This window comes from Cystoisospora suis (assembly GCF_002600585.1).
Source record: "Cystoisospora suis strain Wien I chromosome Unknown contig_2567, whole genome shotgun sequence".
Lineage (NCBI taxonomy): Eukaryota > Apicomplexa > Conoidasida > Eucoccidiorida > Sarcocystidae > Cystoisospora > Cystoisospora suis.
The window spans coordinates 22578-44911 of record NW_027155365.1 but is presented as its reverse complement, the minus strand read 5'-3'; the positions used below and the strand labels follow the sequence as shown (position 1 = coordinate 44911).

General features: G+C 51.9%; 2 protein-coding genes across 2 annotated transcripts; one reads left to right on the top strand and one right to left on the bottom strand.

Moving 5' to 3' along the window:
• Positions 1-63: 63 nt before the first annotated feature.
• Positions 64-5862, top strand: CSUI_005299 (sgs domain-containing protein). Its single transcript, XM_068065476.1, has 6 exons — positions 64-1152; positions 1573-1819; positions 2631-2909; positions 3640-3759; positions 4626-4691; positions 5070-5862. Exons 1-6 carry the CDS (start codon positions 1070-1072, stop codon positions 5118-5120), a joined length of 846 nt encoding a protein of 281 aa, XP_067922550.1. The 5' UTR covers positions 64-1069; the 3' UTR covers positions 5121-5862.
• A 61-nt stretch (positions 5863-5923) lies between these two features.
• CSUI_005298 (heat repeat-containing protein) lies at positions 5924-22181 on the bottom strand. Its single transcript, XM_068065475.1, has 17 exons — positions 20852-22181; positions 19707-20004; positions 18795-18901; positions 18251-18352; positions 17527-17680; positions 16278-16673; positions 15165-15269; positions 14810-14902; positions 13740-14245; positions 12930-13192; positions 12210-12423; positions 11301-11471; positions 10374-10637; positions 9703-9843; positions 9060-9140; positions 8272-8514; positions 5924-7966 (listed from the first exon to the last, which is right to left on the bottom strand). The coding sequence occupies exons 1-17, from the start codon at positions 20867-20869 to the stop codon at positions 7778-7780; spliced, it is 3345 nt and encodes a 1114-aa protein (XP_067922549.1). The 5' UTR covers positions 20870-22181; the 3' UTR covers positions 5924-7777.
• Between the last annotated feature and the right edge of the window lie 153 nt (positions 22182-22334).

Below are 22334 nucleotides of genomic sequence, written 5' to 3'. Positions count from 1 at the left end.
GGAAAATGAGCTGCGTGCCGTCACACTTACCCTTGGAGGACAGCGCATCAGCTGTTCTACTGTCCGGTCAATAGTTCAGGCCAAGATTCTGTATCATAACTTCCAAGAGCACAAAAGCACCTCGCCGGCGGGAGCCTTCTGATACAGACCGCGATCCGCACACGTCCTTCTCCTGTTTCTATCTTCACGCCCTCCATAGCTTCTGCTGCAGACTTCGCGGCTGGACCCTCGTGTTTCTCGGAGTTGCATGTAACTCCTCGTTGAGTTTTGACTGGACAAAAGTCTCCTCTTCTGTTTTTCTTCCTGCATACAGCTACCTCAAGTGCACTTTTAGCTCAAGATTCGTTCCCTGCGTAAGCTTCGCGTGTTCTCACGACACGTGTTCGCCGAAAGGTCAGCTGACTGACCGCGTTTGCACGCCCGGCTCCTTTCCGTCGCAACTCCATCTTGGTGTAGAATCTCCCCAATGACTCGTGGAAGCAAAGGACCCATGGCCTTCTTTTCGCCTAACTGCGTTCCTGTGAAGTGTGCGTTTCTTCACGGCTTTGTCTTCTGAGTACAGCGTGCACCGGCACTTACGCGCACCTCGTCCCGAGCCTTAGACCGGAATCGATGTAAAGGTTTTCAAACCCAGCCCTTGTGTACAACCACCTGACGTGAGGCTGTCAACTCAACGCCGCGTGCGACTGACTACTCGCAATATCCTCCAGAGGCGATTTCTGCAGCTGCCACCGCCCAGCATGTCACTTTCAAGACTCCCTCGAGACAGAATTTCTCGGGGAGTGTAGAAGGGTTCCTCGCAAGGTGACAGCTACCTTGATTCTTCTTCATATTCAATTCTGTAGCTCCGGGATTGCCTCTTATCTGTAAGACAGGAATCTTCGTTTCTGTCAACAACCCTTCGTTGTCTCCGTTTTGATTATTTTCTGTGCACGGTAGCAGCTGTTGCTGTCAACGTCCTTCCTGCCCTTGGTGTCCGTTATAGTGGACCTCCTTCTAGGAAGCCCGGAACGGGATACTCACTACGGGAGAGACTAGGAACCGCTGTTCCGAGCACAATCTGTCAATCATGGCCGCTGCGACTGCTCCCCAGCCAGCTGACAACAGCAGCAGTGCTGTAGCTGGTCGAGTGTCGGCCGGTCAGACACCGCGGTAGGTCCGTTGCTTCGGGATGGCGGAACGATGCATATACTGACCTCGAGTACCCCTGTGATTCTGCGCCTATCGGACGCCCAACTTCGTAGTCTCCTGCAAGTACAATTCATGGTGTCTTGCGTGCATCTCGATCCTCGGAGAAGGACGCTTCCTTACATCAAGGCAATTCGCCATCACGAAGACTTAACTGTCCGGCGGCGTGTGTACGCTTTGACCTGGTTTGCACCGGGCAGGAGAGCCTGTTCTGTTGCTTCGCGGTGGTCATGCACTTAGTTTTCGTAGCCATGGTGAAACTTTCGTATCTTCTTGGGGCTCATTCCAGGCGGACTGGCGTGGGGAGGCCTCTCACTCTCGTGTCTATAGTGATGTGTCCCGCCTGCTGCCCTCTTTGTCTTATCTGGTGCACCTACACTGCAGGTTTGAGTGGATGCAGAGCAGTGAGCGCCTAGGGCTCACCTTCTTCGTCAAGAACCTCACCCCAGAAGACATCCGGGCCATTGACTTCAAGCCACGAGAATTCCGTCTGTCGTTTCTGATCCCGCATTCTCCTGCTCAGCCTGACGGGACAGGCACGGCCGCAGAACATCGAGAAGTTTTCGACTTCCACATCGGACAGCTTCTGGAGGAAATAGTTCCCGAGGAATGCAAGTACACCGTTGGCCCTGTACGTTCGAACGTTGGTCGGCTCCTTTCTGTGGTCTCTTCATGATGATGAGTAGGATTCCTATGGTGGCTGATATATCATCTGTCCTCTGCATGAAATCTCTTCTCATTGGTCGATTTCAGTCTGGGTTGACTACACTTTTATTGGGGAGTATGCATGACTCAGAGTCGTCATTCTGAAAGGGGACGCTGTCGCTGTATATCAGTTAATCAGAGGTGTGTATTGTCTTCTTTCGTCAGAGTGGCGAGTACTGTCCACATGTACGAGATCATAACGAAGGGATGGTTTGCGTCTAGCGTGTCCGTGCAGTGAAACGAGGTAATGGTGCGTCTCTGCGATACAACCGAACTCCACTTTGAACTGTGTACGGAGCAGTGCTTGAGGGACAGGTGCGCGGAGAAGAATCAGGAGTGGACGTTCCTGAAGATGTTCCGCCGAAGAGTGTTTGCCTCATTCCAAAGACGTTGCAGTCGAATTGTATTCTTCGGAGTGAACCTGTGACTCAGCGTATACGCGACCAGAGGGGGAGGTGCCTTTGACTGGTGGGTGGCGATATACGCAGTGTAGGGGAGAAACGTTCCCAAGAAGCAATGTACCGCGCTGCACGCACCCATTTGCATGCGCGCATCGTATTCATGTCGAAGGTCTTTCCTGTACAAGGAGGATGGGCGTCCTTAAAAACTCGCCTCTTTTTGTCAAGGAATACAGGAGTTCTACTTCCTGATTTCGTGACGACTGAAGCTCTGTTTTGCAGTCGGACTGCGTCTTCTTTGTTTCTACGTCTGCCCTGTTTTTCTTGCTTCTTTTTCAGAGGAAAGTCGAGGTGTCGTTGAAGAAGAGACGGCCGGGTTTGCACTGGAATACTCTAGAGGCCACGCAGCCCGGGTCACCGCATCTTCTTTCCGCGTTCCTGCAGCCTTACTCAGGTACGAGTGGTGGAGGGGGAGCTGCCGGGCCGTCAGACGGGAGGGATTCAGAAAGCAGGAAAGAGGGACACGGAAAGACGGCCCTGTCCGCTGGAGACGCGACTCCTCAGCAGCCTCTTTATCCTTCGTCGAAGAAGAAAGTAGACTGGAACAAAGTAGAGAAGGTATGTTGACACAGTAAGGCGACATATAGTGTGAGGCCAGAAGATAAAGTCGTATGGCGGCCAGGAAGGTGCGCAGAAGAGCACTCTTCAGTAGCTCTCTCCTTACAACACGCGGAAAGTGAATGCGCAAGTTTTCACTGCAGACCGAGCCTTCCGCAGCTCGAAACGTGAGCGTCGTCGCAAGTTGCTGGCGTGCGAGCAGCTGTACTTGTCAAGCAGCTTCGTTGATTTATTATCAGGGTGAGGGTATACAAGGTTTAGCTCTACGGATCTTTCTACAAACTCTGCATACGCTGTCTTAGTGGCTGGTGAGCGAGAAGTTCACGTCCTTGCCTGGTAGTTGACGACTGATGAGAAGAGGAGCGCTGGGGCAACCCGGACAAGAGTTCAGTTCGTAACCGATGTAGGGTATGTCAGAGGAAGGAGTGTACACTTGTCGTGTTGGCTTGCCAATGCGTTGATCGGCGCTGCAGTAAATAGCGGAGCACTGGTATATTTCTATTCTATCAGCAAGTAGGACCGGTTGCTCTAGAAGGTAGGTGTTCCAAGGCGGGCGCAGCTGCGGGTGGCTGCAATCGTGTTGGTGGGAATGAAGGGCTGTTGGCATTTAGTCGTTCTGGGATGTCTCGTTTGAACCAGATTGATGTGTGAGGGAACGAGGTACACAGTGTGGAAGAGACGGGGTCCATTCAGAAGGTTTCTGTCCCTCTGTGAGGCATTTTCACTCCAGGAACTGGATGAAGAGTTAAAGGACGAAACCAAGGAAGGAGATGCTGCGCTACAGCAGCTGTTTCAGCAAATCTACGCAAACGCCGATGAGGACACCCGTCGGGCCATGATAAAATCCTACGTATGCTACGATAATCTCGCACTTGTTCGTTCTCTGTCTCTTGTCTGCTCCGCACTCCCGGTTTCCTTCTGTTCTCTCGCACGTGTGAATCCGATGTATGCGGAGGTACCACTATCTGTTGCCTCGAAAAGCCTTCTTGACCTCGCCCTCAGGACCAGCATCTGCTTAAGCTGATGTAGAGGGCCAGTTTCCTCATCACCGCACACTCTCCCCTGCGCAGAAGGCTAGCTCATTCTGTTGGAGAATGTAGTGAGGAGAACCAGGAAATCTACAGGGAGTTATAAGCTGCGACCCCAGACAGTGCAGGGGAGCACGGCCGGTTTCCTTGCTCTTCAGCGTGTATAACACCATCGTAGTGTATTACATGGAGTGCACTTTCGTAAGTCTCTCCCCCGGCCGGCAGCTTTGGCATGCAGTGGTAGGGGGGCAGGACTCAGCAAGTACTTTTGAACCACTCGAGCCATCCACCGTAGCATTTCAGTATATCATGGGCCACGCGACTAGAGCAGTGGAGCCGACTATTCCATTCTACTTTCTGGTCAGATTACCACCTTCCTGGAGATATCAACGTATTCCGAGAGACACGCGAAGCCGAGATAGCCTCGCCACCAACAACAGCCTAGAGCAAGACTGGCATGCAGGCCTGTTCTACTGTTACGCAGCTGGGCCCTTCTGTCGGTATTTGTCATGTTGGAGATGCAGAGGTCAAAGTTTGGGATCGGAGAGGCTGAACGCGCGTACCCCGCGTAGGCAGTATAAGGCTTTTCGGTATACATAACCCAACGTTTTTTCTGCGTCAACGCTCGGATTCTTTTTCTTTCTAGATGAAGAGTTAGTGATTCCACGTGGGACCTTTGTGTCTTCAGCAAACATCCGGCGGGACGGTTCTCTCGACGAACTGGAGTGAAGTGAAGGGCAAAAACTACGAAGCGGTAGGTGAAGACGCTGCCATTTGGTAGTGACTACCACTATTGGTCGCGTTGTTCCAGTAGAGACAAGGGAAAATGCATGGGGGAGGCAAGCACGTCTGACTGTACAAATTCCTTGCCTGGTGCCTTTGCACCGGAAATTCCAAGATATTTCATGCATTTCATCTTTCTGCCCACACGTCCTTGCGAACTATTTTAGATGCAAGGAACGCTATTTTCTTTTTCGCCGTCGCTGTTGTCTTTCTGGTGCCCCCTCGCCAGTTCCTCTCTATGGCCTGAAGGCGTACTGACAGTGTGTGTAGGTTTCTCCTGTTGAGCCCGGTCCCCTCCCCGGCTTTTCATCTGGGAACCATGGGTCGTTGTTGCGTTTTTGCATTCCAGACTGTCACAGCTCCAGACGGACAAGAAGTGCGCCGTTGGACGGAGAGCTAGGAGAGGCAGAGGAGCCGCTGGCTTCGCGCACATACTGCTACTGCAGAGGGGAGGAGATGTGGCTGCTATAGCCTGTTCTTGCGCTTGATAGGTAGACTGTCGTGTTGTCTCTTCTTCACTTGTCGGATAGAAATGATGTTCGCTGCTTTTCGTTCCTTCTTGTCAACGTGTTTGAACTCCATTTCCTCGGAAGGCCGTAAATCCCTTACCCCAGGCTCGTTCCGCTCTTTCTCTGGCACGTCTGCCGGTCAACTAAGAAGCGGGATTCACGGTGAGAGGGGTCATGGTCCGAGCGCTAAGGTTTCACCGGCGTGCGTCTTTCCCGCCTTCAATCGAATAGAAAGGGAAACGTGGTGCGTGGCTTCTCTACTTTTTTTTTAAGTCGGTTCAGTTTTACGGCAGTCTTTGGTGTCAGTTGAGAGCTACGACAGCCGCTCGCACTTTGAGCGTACGATGCTGGCTTCTGTCTTTTGGGGTGCCGGCGGGCGGTCGGGATCTCAGCTTGGGTGTAGAATGGCGTGTTTCTCGTTCCGCGGGATTTGTGTCAGCCGGCAGTGCCGGGTGTAGCATGCTTGCCAGCATGCGGTTCTGTCGGTGTTTCTCGTCGATTCGTCAACACGTTTGTATTTTTTTGCACATGAAATTTATGCGTTAATTGCTTTCAACGAAGTGGCGAGTAAGACAGGGGATGAGAAGAACGCGTATGCTTCCTTAGTTGCAGTCCGAGTCCAGGAGTTGCGCGAACGTGCACCCGTCTCTTCTCGCTGGGCACTGTCTTCCATGCGTTCTAAGCAAGTTTCCATCTACGGGGAGAAGCAAACCGAGAGCTGACCACCCTGCTTATATACCATAGTGAAGTCCACATGGATAAACATAACGAGACACACTGCCCCAAAGCTCAAGTTCTGCACACAGTACAGTGACACGGCCCGGACGCTCTTCAGCCAGCCGCGCGCGAGTAACAAATCACATGGACAGAGTCCATGTTCTTGCATGAATCAAAGCTAGTAGATGCCTCCCCAGTAAAGGCTGCGAATGTAACGGACATTTTTTTGCACGTCCGCACTCTCAAGCAGCCGCCCACCGCCACTCAGACAGGCAAGTCTTCCACTCGACCAAAGGTACCGACTGACATTCAGATGAACCCCCCCCGAGATGCATGCCACGCCGCCTACGGCCGATCTGGAAACACTCCCGTCCCCTACTGAGCCAGCAGCCAGCGACGGGCTTTACTTGCACCGAGGACAGCCACAGCCGAATACAACTTCGTAAAGTACATGGGACCGTTTCGCGATCCTAAGCCAGGGTGACCGACACATCCCGTCATGCAACGGCTTACACCTTGGTCACACAAGTGGGCAGCGTTCCCGAAGAACGAAGGTCGCATTGACGTCGACGGAGACACTTCCATGCAGGCGTCCGTCCCCCCTTTCGGGATCTCTCCTCACTCCCACCTCCGTGTCCCCCCCGACGGCAAACACGGGCTTCCTTTGCAGTGCGCTCTCACGCTTCTGGTTCACGCCTCTTTGGTCCGCCCTTGGACTGCAGGCCGCGTTTCCTCAAGCGGCTGCAATACAAGAGACAACGTGACGCGCGACCGGTCACTGCCCGGCTCCGCCCGGAACATCACGACATAGAAACAAGACTGTTTTGTTAGTGCTGCTAGTGCAGTCTTGCAAGGTTCCCTCTTCCTGCCATGTGATTATTAGGAGTCCGCACTCTGTAGCGGAGGATTGGATCACCGCGTCACTGCGGGTCTCTCAGTGGGAGAAGCAACTAAACTGCTTCTGTGCTCATTTGACTCAACAGTGACACCGGGACAACCCCACTGCGAAGCGCTAAAACTGGTTTTGTTTTCTTCTCTTGAGGAGCCACCGAATCCTTGCGATTGCGCTTTCACCGAGAGGGGCAGGACCACAACTGACCGGCAGCCGACCCCTCACACTCGCCCTAGAGGAAGTGAACTTTGAGTACTGGATTTCTCTCTGCGCTCCTTGTTCAAGATGACAGGTGACATGCCTACATCATCCAGTGTATGAACGTGTACCCTACCAGTTTGGGAAGTACTCAGCCCCCCACCCAACAAACCTTTTTTCTACGTACCTTACTTGGAGCCACGCGACCGGCCGTTCGAAGTTCCTGGTAGCTTCTGGGTTTGCTAAGTAACATCTCGCTCTTCGCGGCTCCGAGCGACAAAAAGAGAACACACACTGCGAGAATCGAGGAAGCGAACTTGACAAAACAAGAATAGCGGCTTTCAATCCTCACTCAGCTGCACAAGGCTCCTCTGCCTCCCCCTCCCCTAATCCACATAGTCCAACACCCTGTCACCCCTGGCAACATGGACGAAATAAACGCGACCGGAAGTGTCACCCAGGCGGCAGCCGTCTAGACTGCAGAAAGGAGGTGCTGGGCCGGCCTTGTTTGTTGAACACAAGCTACATACGCAGTCTTGGCGCCCTAACTGCAGAAACACACCCTCTTTTCCGCCATACACACTTCTACTTGAAGAGTCTTGACGGTTCCCTTTATACAGAATGATACTCGGTTCCCCTCATGCCGGTGCAATGGTTTGAAGACGTAATACAACTAGCACAGTAGACGTGAAGCCTCACAACTCGAGATAAAGGAACTTGAAGCGACTTTTCTGATCTTCCTCAGATCTTGGTGTTGATGAAGGTCAATGCGAATGGCTTTGTGGAGACGGCCTCCTTGACTGCTTCTAGCGTGCCCGCGGGCAGACTGGAGCTCAGCAAGAGTTGTCGTAACATAGCAATCACCTTCTCCTGCAACTCGGGTTTGACGACCTTGGCACTCGCGGGATGCGACACTTCCAGTATCACACCCTGACAGCAAGAACACAAAAAGCAGAGTGATACCAGTAGGCTCGACACCTGACCAAGACAAAGGACGGCACAGTAGAAACGCATGCCGGAAGCAAGTGACCGAGAGCATATACACGAGAGACGAGATTGCTCGATTAGTCGGATGCGGACATATATATATATATGGTGCCCGCAACTCCACATATCCATGGACATAATAAAGATACATGCGAGAGATGCGTGCTCACGCACGCCTGTACAGTTGCTCACCCTCTTCCTGCCTCGGGATACCTGCGTGGATGACAAGGGCTTCACTGAAATCTTACCGTTAAGAAGTTTTGAATGTTCTGAACAATAAGAGGCTGGGTTGCGATGTCATCGGCAAGTTTAAGCGCAGCGCGCAGCATCACCTCAGATTCTTCGTGGTCTTCCTGGAGAGGCATGCTGACGAGAAGTGCAGGGACGATGTGCTCGAGAGGTAGACGTGTGGTCCGTGGAGGGTAGAGGATCATACGAGCAACAGCGGCAGCTGCGTTGTCAACTGTGAGCTGCTCCGATTTACTCAGGTCCTGTTTGGTGAGGCAATTGAGAAACCACACGCTAGAACTACGTACTTAACCACCTCTCACCACTTTTCCATCATTCTGGGTCATCTAGTTCTCTTCAGGACAGGGGCACCGTAAGAAGGCAATACTTCACTAAGTGTGTATGTGTGCATACACATACATGTGAACAGCTGTACCGCTGACATGTGTCATACGCATTCCCGGAGAATATGTAGAGGATTCCCATCCCTCGAGCTCTGACCCAGGTATGCACACACGCCTACAGTTCGCCCATGCAGGTGTGAGAGCGTATACGTACGCCCTCATGATGAGTTTAACGTAGCCTCCAGTTACGCGACGACAAGACGCAGAAGAATCAGTTTGCAGTAGGCAAATCTCCCGTGGACGTGGGCACGGTGACAAGATGCCCGCACCTCGCACGACTATCTTACAGCTGTGCCACGGAACAAGCCCCTCGCTTGAACGGCTTACGTTGACGCGAGCAAAATACCAAATACATCGGTTTTAGCACAGAAGGGACAACCACAGGATCAACAGGCCATACTTACCTCACGACTTCTGAAGATAGGGTTCAGATCTCTGAGGAAGTCCAACGTTTTTGAGTCAACAGAGGGTTCGTTCGACGCAACCTGCATACGCAGAAAAGCAGTTCGGCTCCTAAAGACTTTGTCCCGTTCGCGCACATTACAGGAAAGGGACTGACACAGACAAGAGTTTCATGTGTATAAAACAGGACTCCTTGTCGACGGAAGAAAAAGCTTTGAGTGTGATCGCACCCAGCACAATGGACTACCAAGATCTCACCGATTCATATACTGCAGAGCTTGAGCGAACCTCTCGGCAAGAGCGAAGAAAAAGATCAGACATGTTTGCAGTGACAGGAAACATATACATATATATATATATATATATATAGACATACACACATACACGAAGGAATTTCTACGTGTATATATATATATATATATTGTATACGGATTCGGGAGCGCCGCTAGTTGACAGCGCCGCGGCCTCTCCGGGAAGAAAGTACAGAGGGGATGGATGTCTTTCATGAAGGAACCAGAGTCTTCAACGCACGCACGCAGTCACCGGTGTGAACACTAGCGGCACCTCGCACACGGCCTATAAAGGTGGCGAAAGTTAAGGAACAAGGCGAGAAAGTCTGTGCGCTGGTGCTCAGAGAGTCCTTACCTCGTAAATGGCTCCAAGGCAAAAGCATGCATTGCGTCGACAATCCTCGTCGTCGTCTTGTTGGATTCCCTTCCGGACTGCCTGAAGCAGCTGAGCCTCAGCTGCATACGGAACCGCGTCAGACTGCATTGCCAGAAATACCTGAGGTAAAGGAAGACGAAGACACACATGCGACGTAAGAAGAGATGAGCACCAGTCAGAACTCCTCAGGTGGCAGTCCTGCCCTGCGCATGTGCAAATCGAGTCCAGCCCTGTCGGCCTTGTATGTCTAGGGTACGATATGTACATATATGTAAATATAGTGACAACGCAATGCATACTCAGCTGGATGGACACCGCCCGTGGCCCCTACTACATGAGGTCTGCTTCACTCAGCCACCGGCGACAAGAGGACTTTGAGGCCATCCCCTGAAGGTGTGTCGGAACAACGGCCTTGAGACTGTGTAGCCACATATTTGCTGCACCTGGGTGCTGCGGATCTTGACGCGAGCACAGGTGTACATATAGATGTCTAGCTATCTATATACAAATACAGTCACCTTATCACTACGCGTGCGGGTGCCCTCGAAGCGTGTCAATAGAGATATACAAACTGTACACACAGATATGAATTCTTCCCTTAGACATATTCAGCCAGCAATCTGCAAGTATTTTCGAAACTGTATTTTCACCTCGGCAAGACATCCAAGCCCATTAGCGGCATAAGCTAAGGACTGTTTATGCATGGCGAGACCAAGCAATTTAGGGTGAAGCTGCCGATAGATCGCCCCAAATGCTTCACGGTTGCAGCAGAGACTCGCCGGCTGACGTGCGCCAGGTGCCGTATCTCCCCGTGCCTGAACCTGGGCCGCCCCAGCCGCTGCGGTTGCCATGCCGCAGATTAGAACGGAGACGCCTTCAAACAAATATTCCTCATCTTGACGTGAATCATCGTCCTAAAGAAAAAAAGAACGGACGACGGAAGTTGAGTCGTATATGGACTCCCCCCCCCGGTTCTTTGTCCTCCTCAAGGAAATGAACTGGGGATGGCAATGACACTGAATACCTAGGAAACTGAGAAAAACTGTGTAGACGGATGCGTGCCGGCATAAACAGACAGACGCCCTATCAAACAGTGAAGAGAAGGGCCTCACGGTAACTCAGCCAGCATGGCCACGACATGAGAACGGTTGGCATGAGTGACTCGGTGCAGGAGAAAGACCTGTACTGGCTTGCGCTCCACACGGTCTTACTTCGCATACATCACGAGGGATGACAGAATTATGATCCACTGCAATTGCTGAAAAGCTTTCGCGCATCTTAGCCCCGATACGATGCATGAATAGCCATGCGCAGTATTAGTCTACTGTGGCACACACATGTTTCTATCTGTACGTGTATACTCGTCAGATGAGTGTATGTACAAACAAATCCATACACACCACGGAAAAAGTCCCAGGGTTTGCATGTGCCTGTACGACCCTACAGATGGAAAGAGAAGCATTGAGGCTTTCAGCGATCCCTCGGCATGGCCACGAGAATAAATAGATCTGCGCCTACATAGGTTTGGCTTCTACACTTACGCCTATATAGACTGTCGAAACAAGTACGGCACATACCTCATCTACGTCCTGAATGAGCTGAGCCGGGTGCTCCTTTTTCAAGACAAGAAGAACATTCTTAGCAACCTGCTCAAGCATCTCTTTCGAGAAGAAGATTGCCGAACCGACGTTTTCGGCTAGCATTCCCAAAACGACGAACGAGTCACCCACTGTCTCCTTGTCTTCATCCTGCAAGCGCAACCGACGGCAGACACAGAGTAGAGGCAATAGGAGACGCCACCGTTAAAGAAATGTGAAAGGTTACTCATACCCATGGGCAATCTCATACATTTCAATGCTATGTCTAAACAAACGTCGTCTTCTTCACGGTGTTTCAAGCACATAGTCCACATCCGCGTCTCCCTCCACTTACATGAGCTGCTATACACACCCCATTGCTTCCTGCCAACAGACTGAACAAACACAGCCATGGTGATCTTTCTTTCAGGCGTCGAGATCCACAGGGTAAAGAAAAACTCGGACAGCACTAGCGGGAAATAAATCACACACGAGTCGACACGGGTCCGGTCCACAGGAAAAGAGAACACCGCGATACTACTGCCCCTTAGAAAAACATTCATCTATACGCGTGTGCCCCAGCTGACGTCATGTTGGGTGGGGAAACCGGCAACCTCCTTTCTTTACAGAACCAAACATACCCGCGACATGCGAACGAACCACAGATAAGTAGGAAGAGAAGCAAAGCCAATACCTATGTGCATCTACCTCCACAACGTCAGAAAATCCTGACAGAATTTGAAGTACACAAAACCACGCGGCACGTGCATATGGAAACCGACAGCTGGTCTCCTCCCGCAGCTTGATGAACTGAGTATGCATTTGACTCCAATCCTTGTTTTCGTAGAAGAAAAACAAGACACCTGCGAATCACAAGAGAAATGGTGAGGTTACATCTTTTTCACGTACTTCCTCCATCAGTCTCCGCAAGGTAGGCCATAGCTCCTGTTTCCAAAGGGTCTCGACATTCGCGCTAAGGAAAAACTTGGGACTTTCCTTCTTTACTGGGGCCCCTGTAATAGCACCATGCGACGCTTCTAGGACCGCCTGGATTAGAAAACAACACTGCTGTCTGGCAGCTTCGTGGAAGTGCCCTTGAAGCACCTCGATCGCTTCCTTCGTTCTGAAAGGACAAAGAAAAGAAGGGAAGAACCAGCCTTGAAAAGACAATTGCCTTTGTTGGAGTAGACTCTCGGAAGAAAGAGTACAGAGCCAGGGTTTCACATTGTTCGGCCCAACGTGAGTATCTTCCCCCTTAGTGAGGGTGTCCTGACAGGAGCGCGAAAAGCGGCTGCATCGATCCATGTGGTGATCGGATCAGAAGCAGACCTTCTCACCGGTGCAAAACCTGACAATGCGGCCAAGCCTCACAGCTAGCCAGCTTCGTACGGTTTGAGAAGAGGCACACTCGATACCAGTCGACAGTTCGTAACTGCGCCTCCTCCCACCCTCTGTCGCGAATCTCACAAATTCTAAGAAGCTTTCTTTCCCTTTACCCTAAACCCGTCAGCTGCCATACGACCAGGTAAGATGCAGAAAGGTTTGAAATCCCAACAAGGGGGGCAAGAGATCCATCCACGTTACTGAAACGAAAAAGTGTCCTTTGCTTCTTATCTACAAGGTGCTCACTTGGCAATATACTTCATGCAATGGCCACCGCAGTTCTCCCATAGCGTTCTCAGACAGACCGCTGCAGATTCGAGCTCATCCAAAAACCCGTCGCGAATTCGGACGTTCTTAAGGCGCTCATCACTCGCATCATCCTCTTCCTCATCCAACTCCTCCAAAAGCTTCTCCGCCGCAGCCCCGCCTAGTCCACTCATGTTCCGTCCTTCCTCGGGAAGCAGACCTTCGTCACTGAAGAGGGAGGCGAAGACCCGAACCATGACGTCCTGTAGAACCACAAGCGGATTGATTCAACAATCCGCCGCCCACACAGCAGCGATGACCGTCGCAAACTCTATAGGCACATAAGCGGGCATTTGTACTTTGCACGGCACACTCCTGTTCCATAAACACACTCACGCGAAACCTGCCGCTTCTTAGGCCATCATGTAAGAGTGCCACGACAAGGCCCTATGAGGCCGAGTGCTTATAGCTCTCTAATGCCACCCACTGTATCTATAGAACAACGCAACCACGATGTTGAGTAGGAAGCAGTCACGAAGTTTTCGCCAACTGAAGGATTCAACCAGGAGAGCACAATCGACTCTTCGTATGAACAGGGACACACAGCCCACAGTCAGGCTGCTCCCACGGCGAGACATCGAGCGAAAAAAAAAACAAACTATATGATACATGCGGCCACGTGGAGGTGTACAAGAGACCCCGGAGTAGATATCTGACTTTGACTGAAACTGCAACGAGCAAGATCCGCGAACTGCCTGCCGTCTGCGCAAGAGCCTAAGGGATCTGTAAACACGTTGCCTGCAGTCTTACCTCTAGAAAAACGACGAATTTCTCCTTCAACGCCACCGCGATATCACTAAAGCAGGAGAAAGCCTCATCGCGAATATCGTGAGCATACACAGCAGACGCTTCTTTATCTTCTTCCTGTTGTTCCGAGATACTTCCATCAAGACTGTTTCCCCCTGCTCCCGACGCCGACGCTTCACCCGCATTCATTTGCTCCATAATCAATCTCATCAAGGCAGGTAACTGCTGTCCGTAGACAGCTTCGCTTGAGCCTCGAATCACACCTCCCACGACACCTATAGCCCTCGCTTTCGTCGTAGGTGAGCACGTCTGCTCTGTTGTCCCCCCCTGATCTTTCTTCCCTGGAACAGAAAGTGGCATCCTGATGATCTGAACAAGAAGTGTGAGAAGCTCGGCCGCATAAGCGTCGAAGGGCTTAGAAGAAGAGACCTCATCGTCCGAGTTTCCACTGGCTGCTGCGGCCGAACCAATCGCCGAGAGGCACACTTCCCGCACCTTGTCGCTAGAAGCTATCAGGAGTAAGAGAATGACACGGGACCCGAGAGAAAAACCCCCACGTCAGATTCAGAATGGATACAAGAAGCAAAACGGAGAGAGCCTACTAGACGTACGCACACAGGGAGCTGAAGGGGAGATTACTCGGGAAGTGCGGTTGAGAGGAGAGAAAAGTCCAGGAAACCAATCAGACGAAAAGCACAATGGAGTCCGTGCGACGGCAAAGAATCTCTGATCGGACAGAATTTTTGAGCGCCGCCGCGGGCTGCGACTGCGACGGCCACGGCGGGAGTAGTGAGCACCGCAGAACGTAATAGATGGAAGAAGTCAGATACGGTCTCCAGATCGATGCAGAGGGAAGACGGAAGGAAGCAGACACAAATGAGATACGGTGCCATCGGGAATCAAACGACACCATGGAAAGGGCGCAAGAGTGAATCTCCTGCTTGCCGTCAAGAGGCGCCGAACAGGCGATGAAGCTGCCCGCATACAAGGAAGAAATTGAGAACCCTAATAATGGGCGGCAGAGGTGGACTGGAAAACTGTCACCACGAAAGGCAATGGTCGTGTTGACTTACTTTGGTGGAGTGTGTGTACAAGCCGCTTCACAACCTCGCTTGCTACAGGTTCCAAATCCTGTGCCTCCATGTTATCAAACAAAACTCCTAAAGCTGAAGGAAGGAACCCACATGCCGAGAACGCGGGACAGCTAGGAGAGAGATTGACCTGAGTCATAAACTATACCTCTGTAAACGAAGAAGACGAACCCGTGAGACAAAAACCTACAGAAGGTGAGGGAGGTCGATGACAGGCTGTAGAGAGGGCTTGGACAAAGACTGTTTGAAGGAAGGTTGTGCCTTAGAAGTGCACGACATCTACTCAACAGGAAGTGTTGGACCATACACGGCGCAGAGAGGTACAAAGAGGGCGTACCGTAGCAGGCCTTCTGCTGGACTAGAGGAGAGGGGCTATCGAGGAGTCCGAGAATGAGACTGAGACCTTCACGCTGATACAGCATGATCTCTGGCTGTAAATACTCTGAAACATTTCGGAGAAAGAAAGAAAAAACGCAAACAAACATAACCAGGATGACACTCGAACGCGCAGAGTCCTAGTGAGCAGGGATACACTACTGCACGCGACGAAGGCCTACTTTTCAGGAAGTCGAAGTTCGTGTGTTGATGTAGTCTAGGTTACATTCGACTGCTTCCCCCGAAAAAGAATCCGCTTCTCCGGTGTACGCCTGTATTCGAGAAGCCTTCACCGTGCTTCGCAAGTGGTGTGCTTGGGCGTCCGATGTACTGCGCCCAGGTATGATGCTTATCTCCATGCTTCTGCATACCTCATTAGGAACAGACATCCATCTTTGAAACGACGGACACGGCGAGAAGGTAAGCTTACTTGAATGCTAGTACCTATGAGGTGGATTGGAGTGTGCTTCAAATCCTAATTGAAAAATACACTACCGTAGCGCATTCGTAAGAGAAATCACTTTCCACATACGTCCATGCTCATGTGTACCGACCGATCCGGTGACACACGAGACTGTGCATGAGAGGGAAATTGACTGCTGGGGAGGAAGTCGCAGCTGCAGGCTTCTAACTCGGGCTATCTGCGACACCGATCTCTAGACAAAAAACCAAGCGGAGGGGTGTAGTGACTAAGGAGACAGGTCTTTCGTGCAGATATCTCCAAGCATCTTCACACACCAACGTCGGCATAACGGCAGTTGAGGGTTTGTCGAAGTGACTGGGAATCTGTTTTTCTATCTTTGGGAATCTCATAAAGTTTTTTAGCCTTGGGTGGATGTACTATGCATCAGCTCAATTGCGATGAAGATCTATATGCATGAACCTCCCCCCGGGATCGCTTCCGAAGCAAAGATGATTAGCTGATTTGGCTTAAATCGTGTCAGAATTAGCCTTCATATGTGATGGTTGAGATTCTATTTTCATTATTGTACTACTCTATCACTCTAAGGAACCATTCGCACACACTGCATCATGCCAAACATATGTACGCTTTCGGCTCTTCTTCTCTCTTTACCCGCGAACTGGCCAAAGCAGATTGCCGCAGAGGAGGCGACGACGGGCTGAGGGTCCTTTAAGCTCTCCAGGACAAAATGCAAGAAGAATTTGAGTTTTCTTCGCATAACACCTTCGCATCCCTCACTCATGATTCCCAGCAACACGAGAGCTGCGCGCTTCTTTAACAGCTCTGTAGACTGCGTGAACGGCATCAAGCGATCTAGCATAGGCTGGAACACATACTTTGACGGTAAAGAGATAGCTAGCGCGTCTAGACACTGAGAAGCGAGCCGGTGAGGTGTCAATTCATCGTCCTCTAGATCTTCAGGCCCGCCTCCAGGGACATCTGGTTCTGCTCCCATAGACACGATGAGATCTAAAATCGCAGGAATCGCTGTCCCACTTTTGCATAAGACTGAACACACGTACGTACACACCGAAGAAGAACGGCGAAGGTAGTTCGTCTGCCACTTCACTTCACACATCTCACTCTGACGCAGTAGGCAAAGACATGCGTCGCATCAGAGCGAAGCACGTTTGCGAAAGTGACGTCATACTCTCCTCTGTGGGCATCGTGAAACAGAAGCGTATCTTCGTTTCACCTCTACGAAGAAGAACTAAGAACTGCATGTCACTTGGAGAAGGACTATAGACTTATCACCCCTACCATGTTTCATGGTACAATATACCGAGGCTCCGAAGAACGCGCGGAAGAAAGCCGGCGTTCATGCTCTAGAGGTAACTGGAGGTTCGAAGTACAACAGGTGCATGGGATACACAGCTCTGATCTAGCGCCTGGAATCCCTAACGTAATCGGTCTACCTATCTAGTGCCTTCTGCTGTTGGAGAAAACCGTTCACGTCTTGAAAGATCTGAAATAACGGAGTCGCTATACGTAGCGTCTACCAAGAACAACAGCAAGCGAGTTAGAGTAAGAGAACTGGCTGGCGGTAAGACCCGTCAGTACAAGCTGGGGGAGAGAGCACAGGGAGGAGCTCGAGGCAGACTTCATATGCTGTGCAACATCCAGCCATTCACCAATTTTCCTGTAGTTTGCACGCGCTGACTGGTGGAGATTGGAGTACAAACACGCGCACAGAAAACCCATCAACGTGCAAATGTTCTTCCTATACATGCGAACCAAGCGCTGCCAACACACGTGATCAACTGTGCGAATAGTCGTACTTCTGTATATGTCCACACAGAGAAACCAGCACAGATATTACTACATATGAAGAGAACGAACGAAAAGTGATGCGCGCACGCACCCCTTGGTTTTTGCTTGGCGGCCCACTGTATGCAAGAAAGAGCCTGTTGTCGCAGCGTAGTCTCCAGATCTGTTCTCCTCGCGACGGTCTTCAAAAGAAAATCAAGAACGGTTAGTAGCTCAGCGTCCTTCATGGAGAAGGTCTCGTTACTAAGCTGTCCCAACAGAACAAACAAGTCTGGCACGTGACAGTGATCTTACACTACCGTTCACCGCGACGCCACAGCCAGTCCATTGCACGTGCTCCTTTCCACGACCATAAAAAAAACCAGGTGAAAACTCCAGAGACACCACAGAGAATGCCGACGCATTCTACAAACACACATGCACCCGTCCTGACTACAAGGATGCTTGCTCATGCCTGCGCAGGTATACGGACGCGGAGACGAAGGCCGTACATACAAGCACAGTGACATCCAGCCCGCAGCTGAAACGCGTATCCGTCTGTTCTTGAGGAGTGTTGGGCTTGGATCAACCTTCAAACGCGGTACAGCCAACGTGAGACACACTGTGACGACCTGGTAGACTTCGGAATTCTGAGTCCTGGTAAAACAGCCCAAGAACCCAGTACAGCCTGCAACGTTCGGAAACCGCTTCAGGAGGAGACAGAGATTCTCAAGGGTCGAGTGAGCGTTCCACTTCACACTCTACTGGCGCAACGGTGAAAGCCCGGAGACGAGTGCGAGTCCGACAGGCCAGCACTACTATATACGAGGACCCCTTACCAAATCATCAATGAGTTCAATGCCTGCGGAGGCCACATCTTCTTCACCTGCTTCCACGGCGCCTGCGATCACTTGCATGACTCTTGGGACGAGCACTGCAAGCTGCACAAGAACGGAAGAGGAATCGACCTGCTGACTGCGGGACGTGGAACGAGTGGCGCAGCCTTTGCATGTGCGGGTAGGGATACACACAGATACACATGAGTAAGAACGGCCACCCTTGTCAGCGGGAGTCTGGGGAGACTCTCTGGCATTCTGAGAAACCTGGACAAGCTGCGGGCAAAAGCGACTGCAACATAACATGTGTTGGCAGTGCAGCAGTGGACTCCTATGCTTCGCCAGTGTAGTCACGTATATGAACGATCTCTGGCTACTTCACGACGCGACGTGCCGAAAATCGCAACAGCAGCCTGGACACTGCAGAGCGTTCATCCAACACGTCTTTCCCATTGTTCATTCAATCTGCGAAGTCTGAAAACGGCACAGAGACGCGTTAAACGCATAGCAGACGACTACAAGAATGATAAGGTTTCGCACGACTGACTTGCTTCTGCTGTTGTGGCTCCCCTGCGAACTCAGCCAGTGACCGAAGGCCCTTTAGCGCCGAAAAACCCAGCGTGTTTCCCCCTGCACCGGCAGCGCAGGTGAAAGCTGAAGAGAAAGACAACAAGGACAACTCAGGAAGAGTTCACACTGTACATTCGCGCCGGCTGGCCATACCCACGCCCTGTTCGCAAGATTAAGGCCACGTACAGTAGGATATATCTGTCCGCCCGTGCTGAAGGTTCATGTCCAGGTGTCTGTCCAGACAAGATGAGCTGCGGGACTCTGTCAAGTTTTTCTCAAGTGGAAGTCTACAGTCGACGCCACCCCCCATTCTGGTGAGCCGTGTCACTGTGACCTCGGACTCCACTGCGCGTGTCCTGACCGTGTAAGCTCACATGAGTGCGGCGATGCCCAAGAGAGACAGGTGTCACCTCCGGTTGAGAGACAGACTGGGAGCTACAAGAGTGGGATTCCAACGTTTGGTCGTAGGCTCCTCTGCCACTTGGGCAAAGAAAGGCTCAACGTTTCCTTGGCTAGCCGAGGTAACCACGCTATAGCTGTAGTGAGGACGTCACAATGAAGATTCGAAGCAATACAGACGACTTGAGCACCCTCGCTGTGCCTATACGAGTACCAATCACAAGCCAGACCACTATACACGACATTAGTACTGCCCGCAGACAAACCATAAAAAAAATGTTCGTTCAGCTGCGGCTGGTCTCGTCTTTTAGACCACACTTCTGTAAGCAACAATTCAGTTCTGAGACAATCAAACCATATGCGACACGCGGACAATTGCTGTCTGAAGGCTAGCAGAGCACATGAGAACACGTCTAAACATCTGCCTCCTGTAGGCGCACACGCTATGGAAAACTAGTTACTATGTTTGACAACACACTCTGCCACTCACCGTGCCGAAAGACAGCGAGGAACGTGTCGAAGTGCTCTATCACGTCATCTTCCGAAGCCTCCGCTACGGCGACAAATGTGTCAACAGCGGCTATTTGCTGCTGAAGCTGCTGGGGATCTCCTCCAGGTTGAGGTGTCTGCATGGCAAGTTGGGAGAGTGCAGCAAGCAGCTCCTGTTTCTTCGTCTCTTGTAAGGTCGAGAGCCGTAAAATAGCGGCTAGCAAATGCACCACAGCGCGGCGAACTGCGGGCGAAGGCTCGTGAGTGCAGCGGGCTACGAGGGAGGTGATGAACTCCTTCTGCAAAGACAACAAACGCACGCGCCGCGTACGGCTCCAGTTTACCGGGGTCCCGTTGCACCAAGTTCACAGTAAGCTCGACACTGAACACATACACAACAGTGTAACTCCGCAGCGCCCTAACTCGAGGAAACACTACTTCTGAAGCGCCGATGTACACACGGCAATGTATTTGCTTACTAGCCACGGGATGTACACGTATACCAGACGGATTGTTTTGCGCGCATAATGCGGAGGCCAGTTACAGATGTACGCGGCGTCGGGTGCGGCACCTGGCGGGCGACCGTCTCTAACTTAACAGAAAGGGACGAGACGAAACTCCAGAGGCCGGCAGGAGAATTTGAAAAGACAAGACTCTAAAGTAGGATCTCCGGACCGACAGTTTGTGGTCAGGGGACGTGACACAGGTTTGAGCTGCTGCCACAAACTATTCAGCTCAGACACGAAGTAAAGACCCGGATACGCTGAATGACGGTAGGGCCAGAAAAAGGAAAAAAAAGAGAGCTTCGCCTCACGACAAGAAAACTACGGCAACATCGCGCTCATTCGATGCACCGAAAAGGACAAGAAAAGGAGGAACTGGCAGCACCCTACGGCAGGAGATAAACCTGTACAGAGAAAGAAAGTCCTTCACTTTCTTGCACGATTTCTCGAAAGACGGCTATCTGTTCCCGGATGCGTACGCGAGCACGTCCCTGCTTTCATGTGGGGGCTACCCGCTGACTCCAGCTCCCCTCTCGTTCGTTCCAGGACTGCGTTCAGCGTGCCGAGAACGTGGTGAATCTGTTGTCGGCTGGAGTAGTTGCTTTGAAGACCCCGTCTGAGCTTGACCAAACAAAAAAGATACTTGCCTGCTCATTATCATCAAAACAGGTCATAGCTCTGGCGATTTTACGCCTCAGCAGCACAGCAGCGAGTTGCCGGACCTCATCTTGACGGCCCTCCACAATTTGCTTCGCCAGGAGACAATAGGCGAGGCGCTGCTTTTGTTTTTCAGGCTCCTGCAAAAGCTGCCGCAGCTGCTCGCTTGCTTGCTTCACCCGCGCTGGATCAAGTGAAGCAAGCAAAAGCTGCTCGAGCTGCCTCTGGAGATCTTCCATGGCGGGTACACAGGCCACAGCTGCAGACATATTGGCTGCTACACCAGGCACAACACGCAGGCCTGCCAGTACAGAATCACGCAGGATATACCCTGGTTCAGACCGGAGGCCCCAGACGTTCAGTAGAATACGGAGACACTGACACGCCAGCCAAAGAAACAGTCAGGAGCTGCCTGAGAACACCGTGTCTACCCGCATACTCAAGAACTGGCGCCTGGCTTCCGTGAGGACTGGCGCCCCGACACCACGCCGGGCAGTTCTCGGCCCCAACAAAAGCAACCGGCAAAGACTTCCTTAGTCCGACAACGGATCCGGGTGTGCTAAGGGACACCGAGTTGAGAGGCCTGCATGCATTAGCCTTCGCACGAAGAGAGACACGCCCAGCGGCGTGCGATCATTCCTTAACAAAGAGCAGTCGGCAAGGACGGCGCGCTCCCAAAATCGCCCGTTATAGAATCAGCGCGTGAACCTTGTTCTGCTCGCCGCGGTTGCTCTGAATACCCTAGCACGCGCTGAGTCTGTTTGAGGAAGAATACCACTCCCGTATAAACGGAGAGGAAACGACAAAATAGCAGCCCGGGAAAAGGCACGCAGAAGCGCAGATCGCCAGTTACAGAAGAGGCCCACTCGACCCACTGCGGCCGCAATGCAAACAGTCTCAAACCAGTTAAGAAGCAAGATACTATTCCCCACTTGCTGCTTCGTAGGGACGCAGAAAGTTGCATGCGAGAAGGTCACCTGGGGGGTGAAGGCCGCAGGCAAGTCCTCGGCTGGGAAAGCCGCTGCGGTACAGAGGAAAGCCAAACAGCAAGAGAACCAGCCCCTGAAGACGCCGCGAGGTCTTTGTCAGCCGCACTCGGAAAGAGTTTCAGGCCGGTGAGGGATTCATTCGCGCACCGGCCTGAAACTCGTTCCGGTGCGCGAATGAATCCCGCACCCAAGCCCTGACTGGAGGCGAACCTGCTAACTGGACTGTGAAAACATGACGACACACCGGAACGCCGTTACCGCCCGGCACTGAGTCAGACTGGAACCAGCCTCGGCGCGAACTTGGCCATGTTGGGTCCCGGTGTTGGCTGTCCAGTGGAGGTCGTATGGCGCAGCATTGCCCATCGCATGTGGCACCTCGTCTCATGTCCATGGAGTACTTTGGCGCGCTAATCCCGAACAACTCGCGGATCCAGTGTGAGTCGACTCGAATGCAAGCAGCGCCAGCACCTTGTCGCCGTG

Excerpts from the sequence above, each read along its gene's own strand:
- CSUI_005298 (XM_068065475.1), bottom strand. Across the intron at positions 18,902-19,706 it reads CCTCGCTGTCTTTCGGCACG|CTTTCACCTGCGCTGCCGGT; the intron begins GTGAGTGGCAGA and ends CTTTCTCTTCAG. Across the intron at positions 16,674-17,526 it reads CGCCAAGCAAAAACCAAGGG|TCTTATGCAAAAGTGGGACA; the intron begins GTGCGTGCGCGC and ends ACGTGTGTTCAG.
- CSUI_005299 (XM_068065476.1), top strand. The coding sequence starts at position 1,070 with ATGGCCGCTGCGACTGCTCCCCAGCCAGCTGACAACAGCAGCAGTGCT. Across the intron at positions 1,153-1,572 it reads TCGGCCGGTCAGACACCGCG|GTTTGAGTGGATGCAGAGCA; the intron begins GTAGGTCCGTTG and ends CCTACACTGCAG. Across the intron at positions 4,692-5,069 it reads AGGGCAAAAACTACGAAGCG|ACTGTCACAGCTCCAGACGG; the intron begins GTAGGTGAAGAC and ends TTTGCATTCCAG.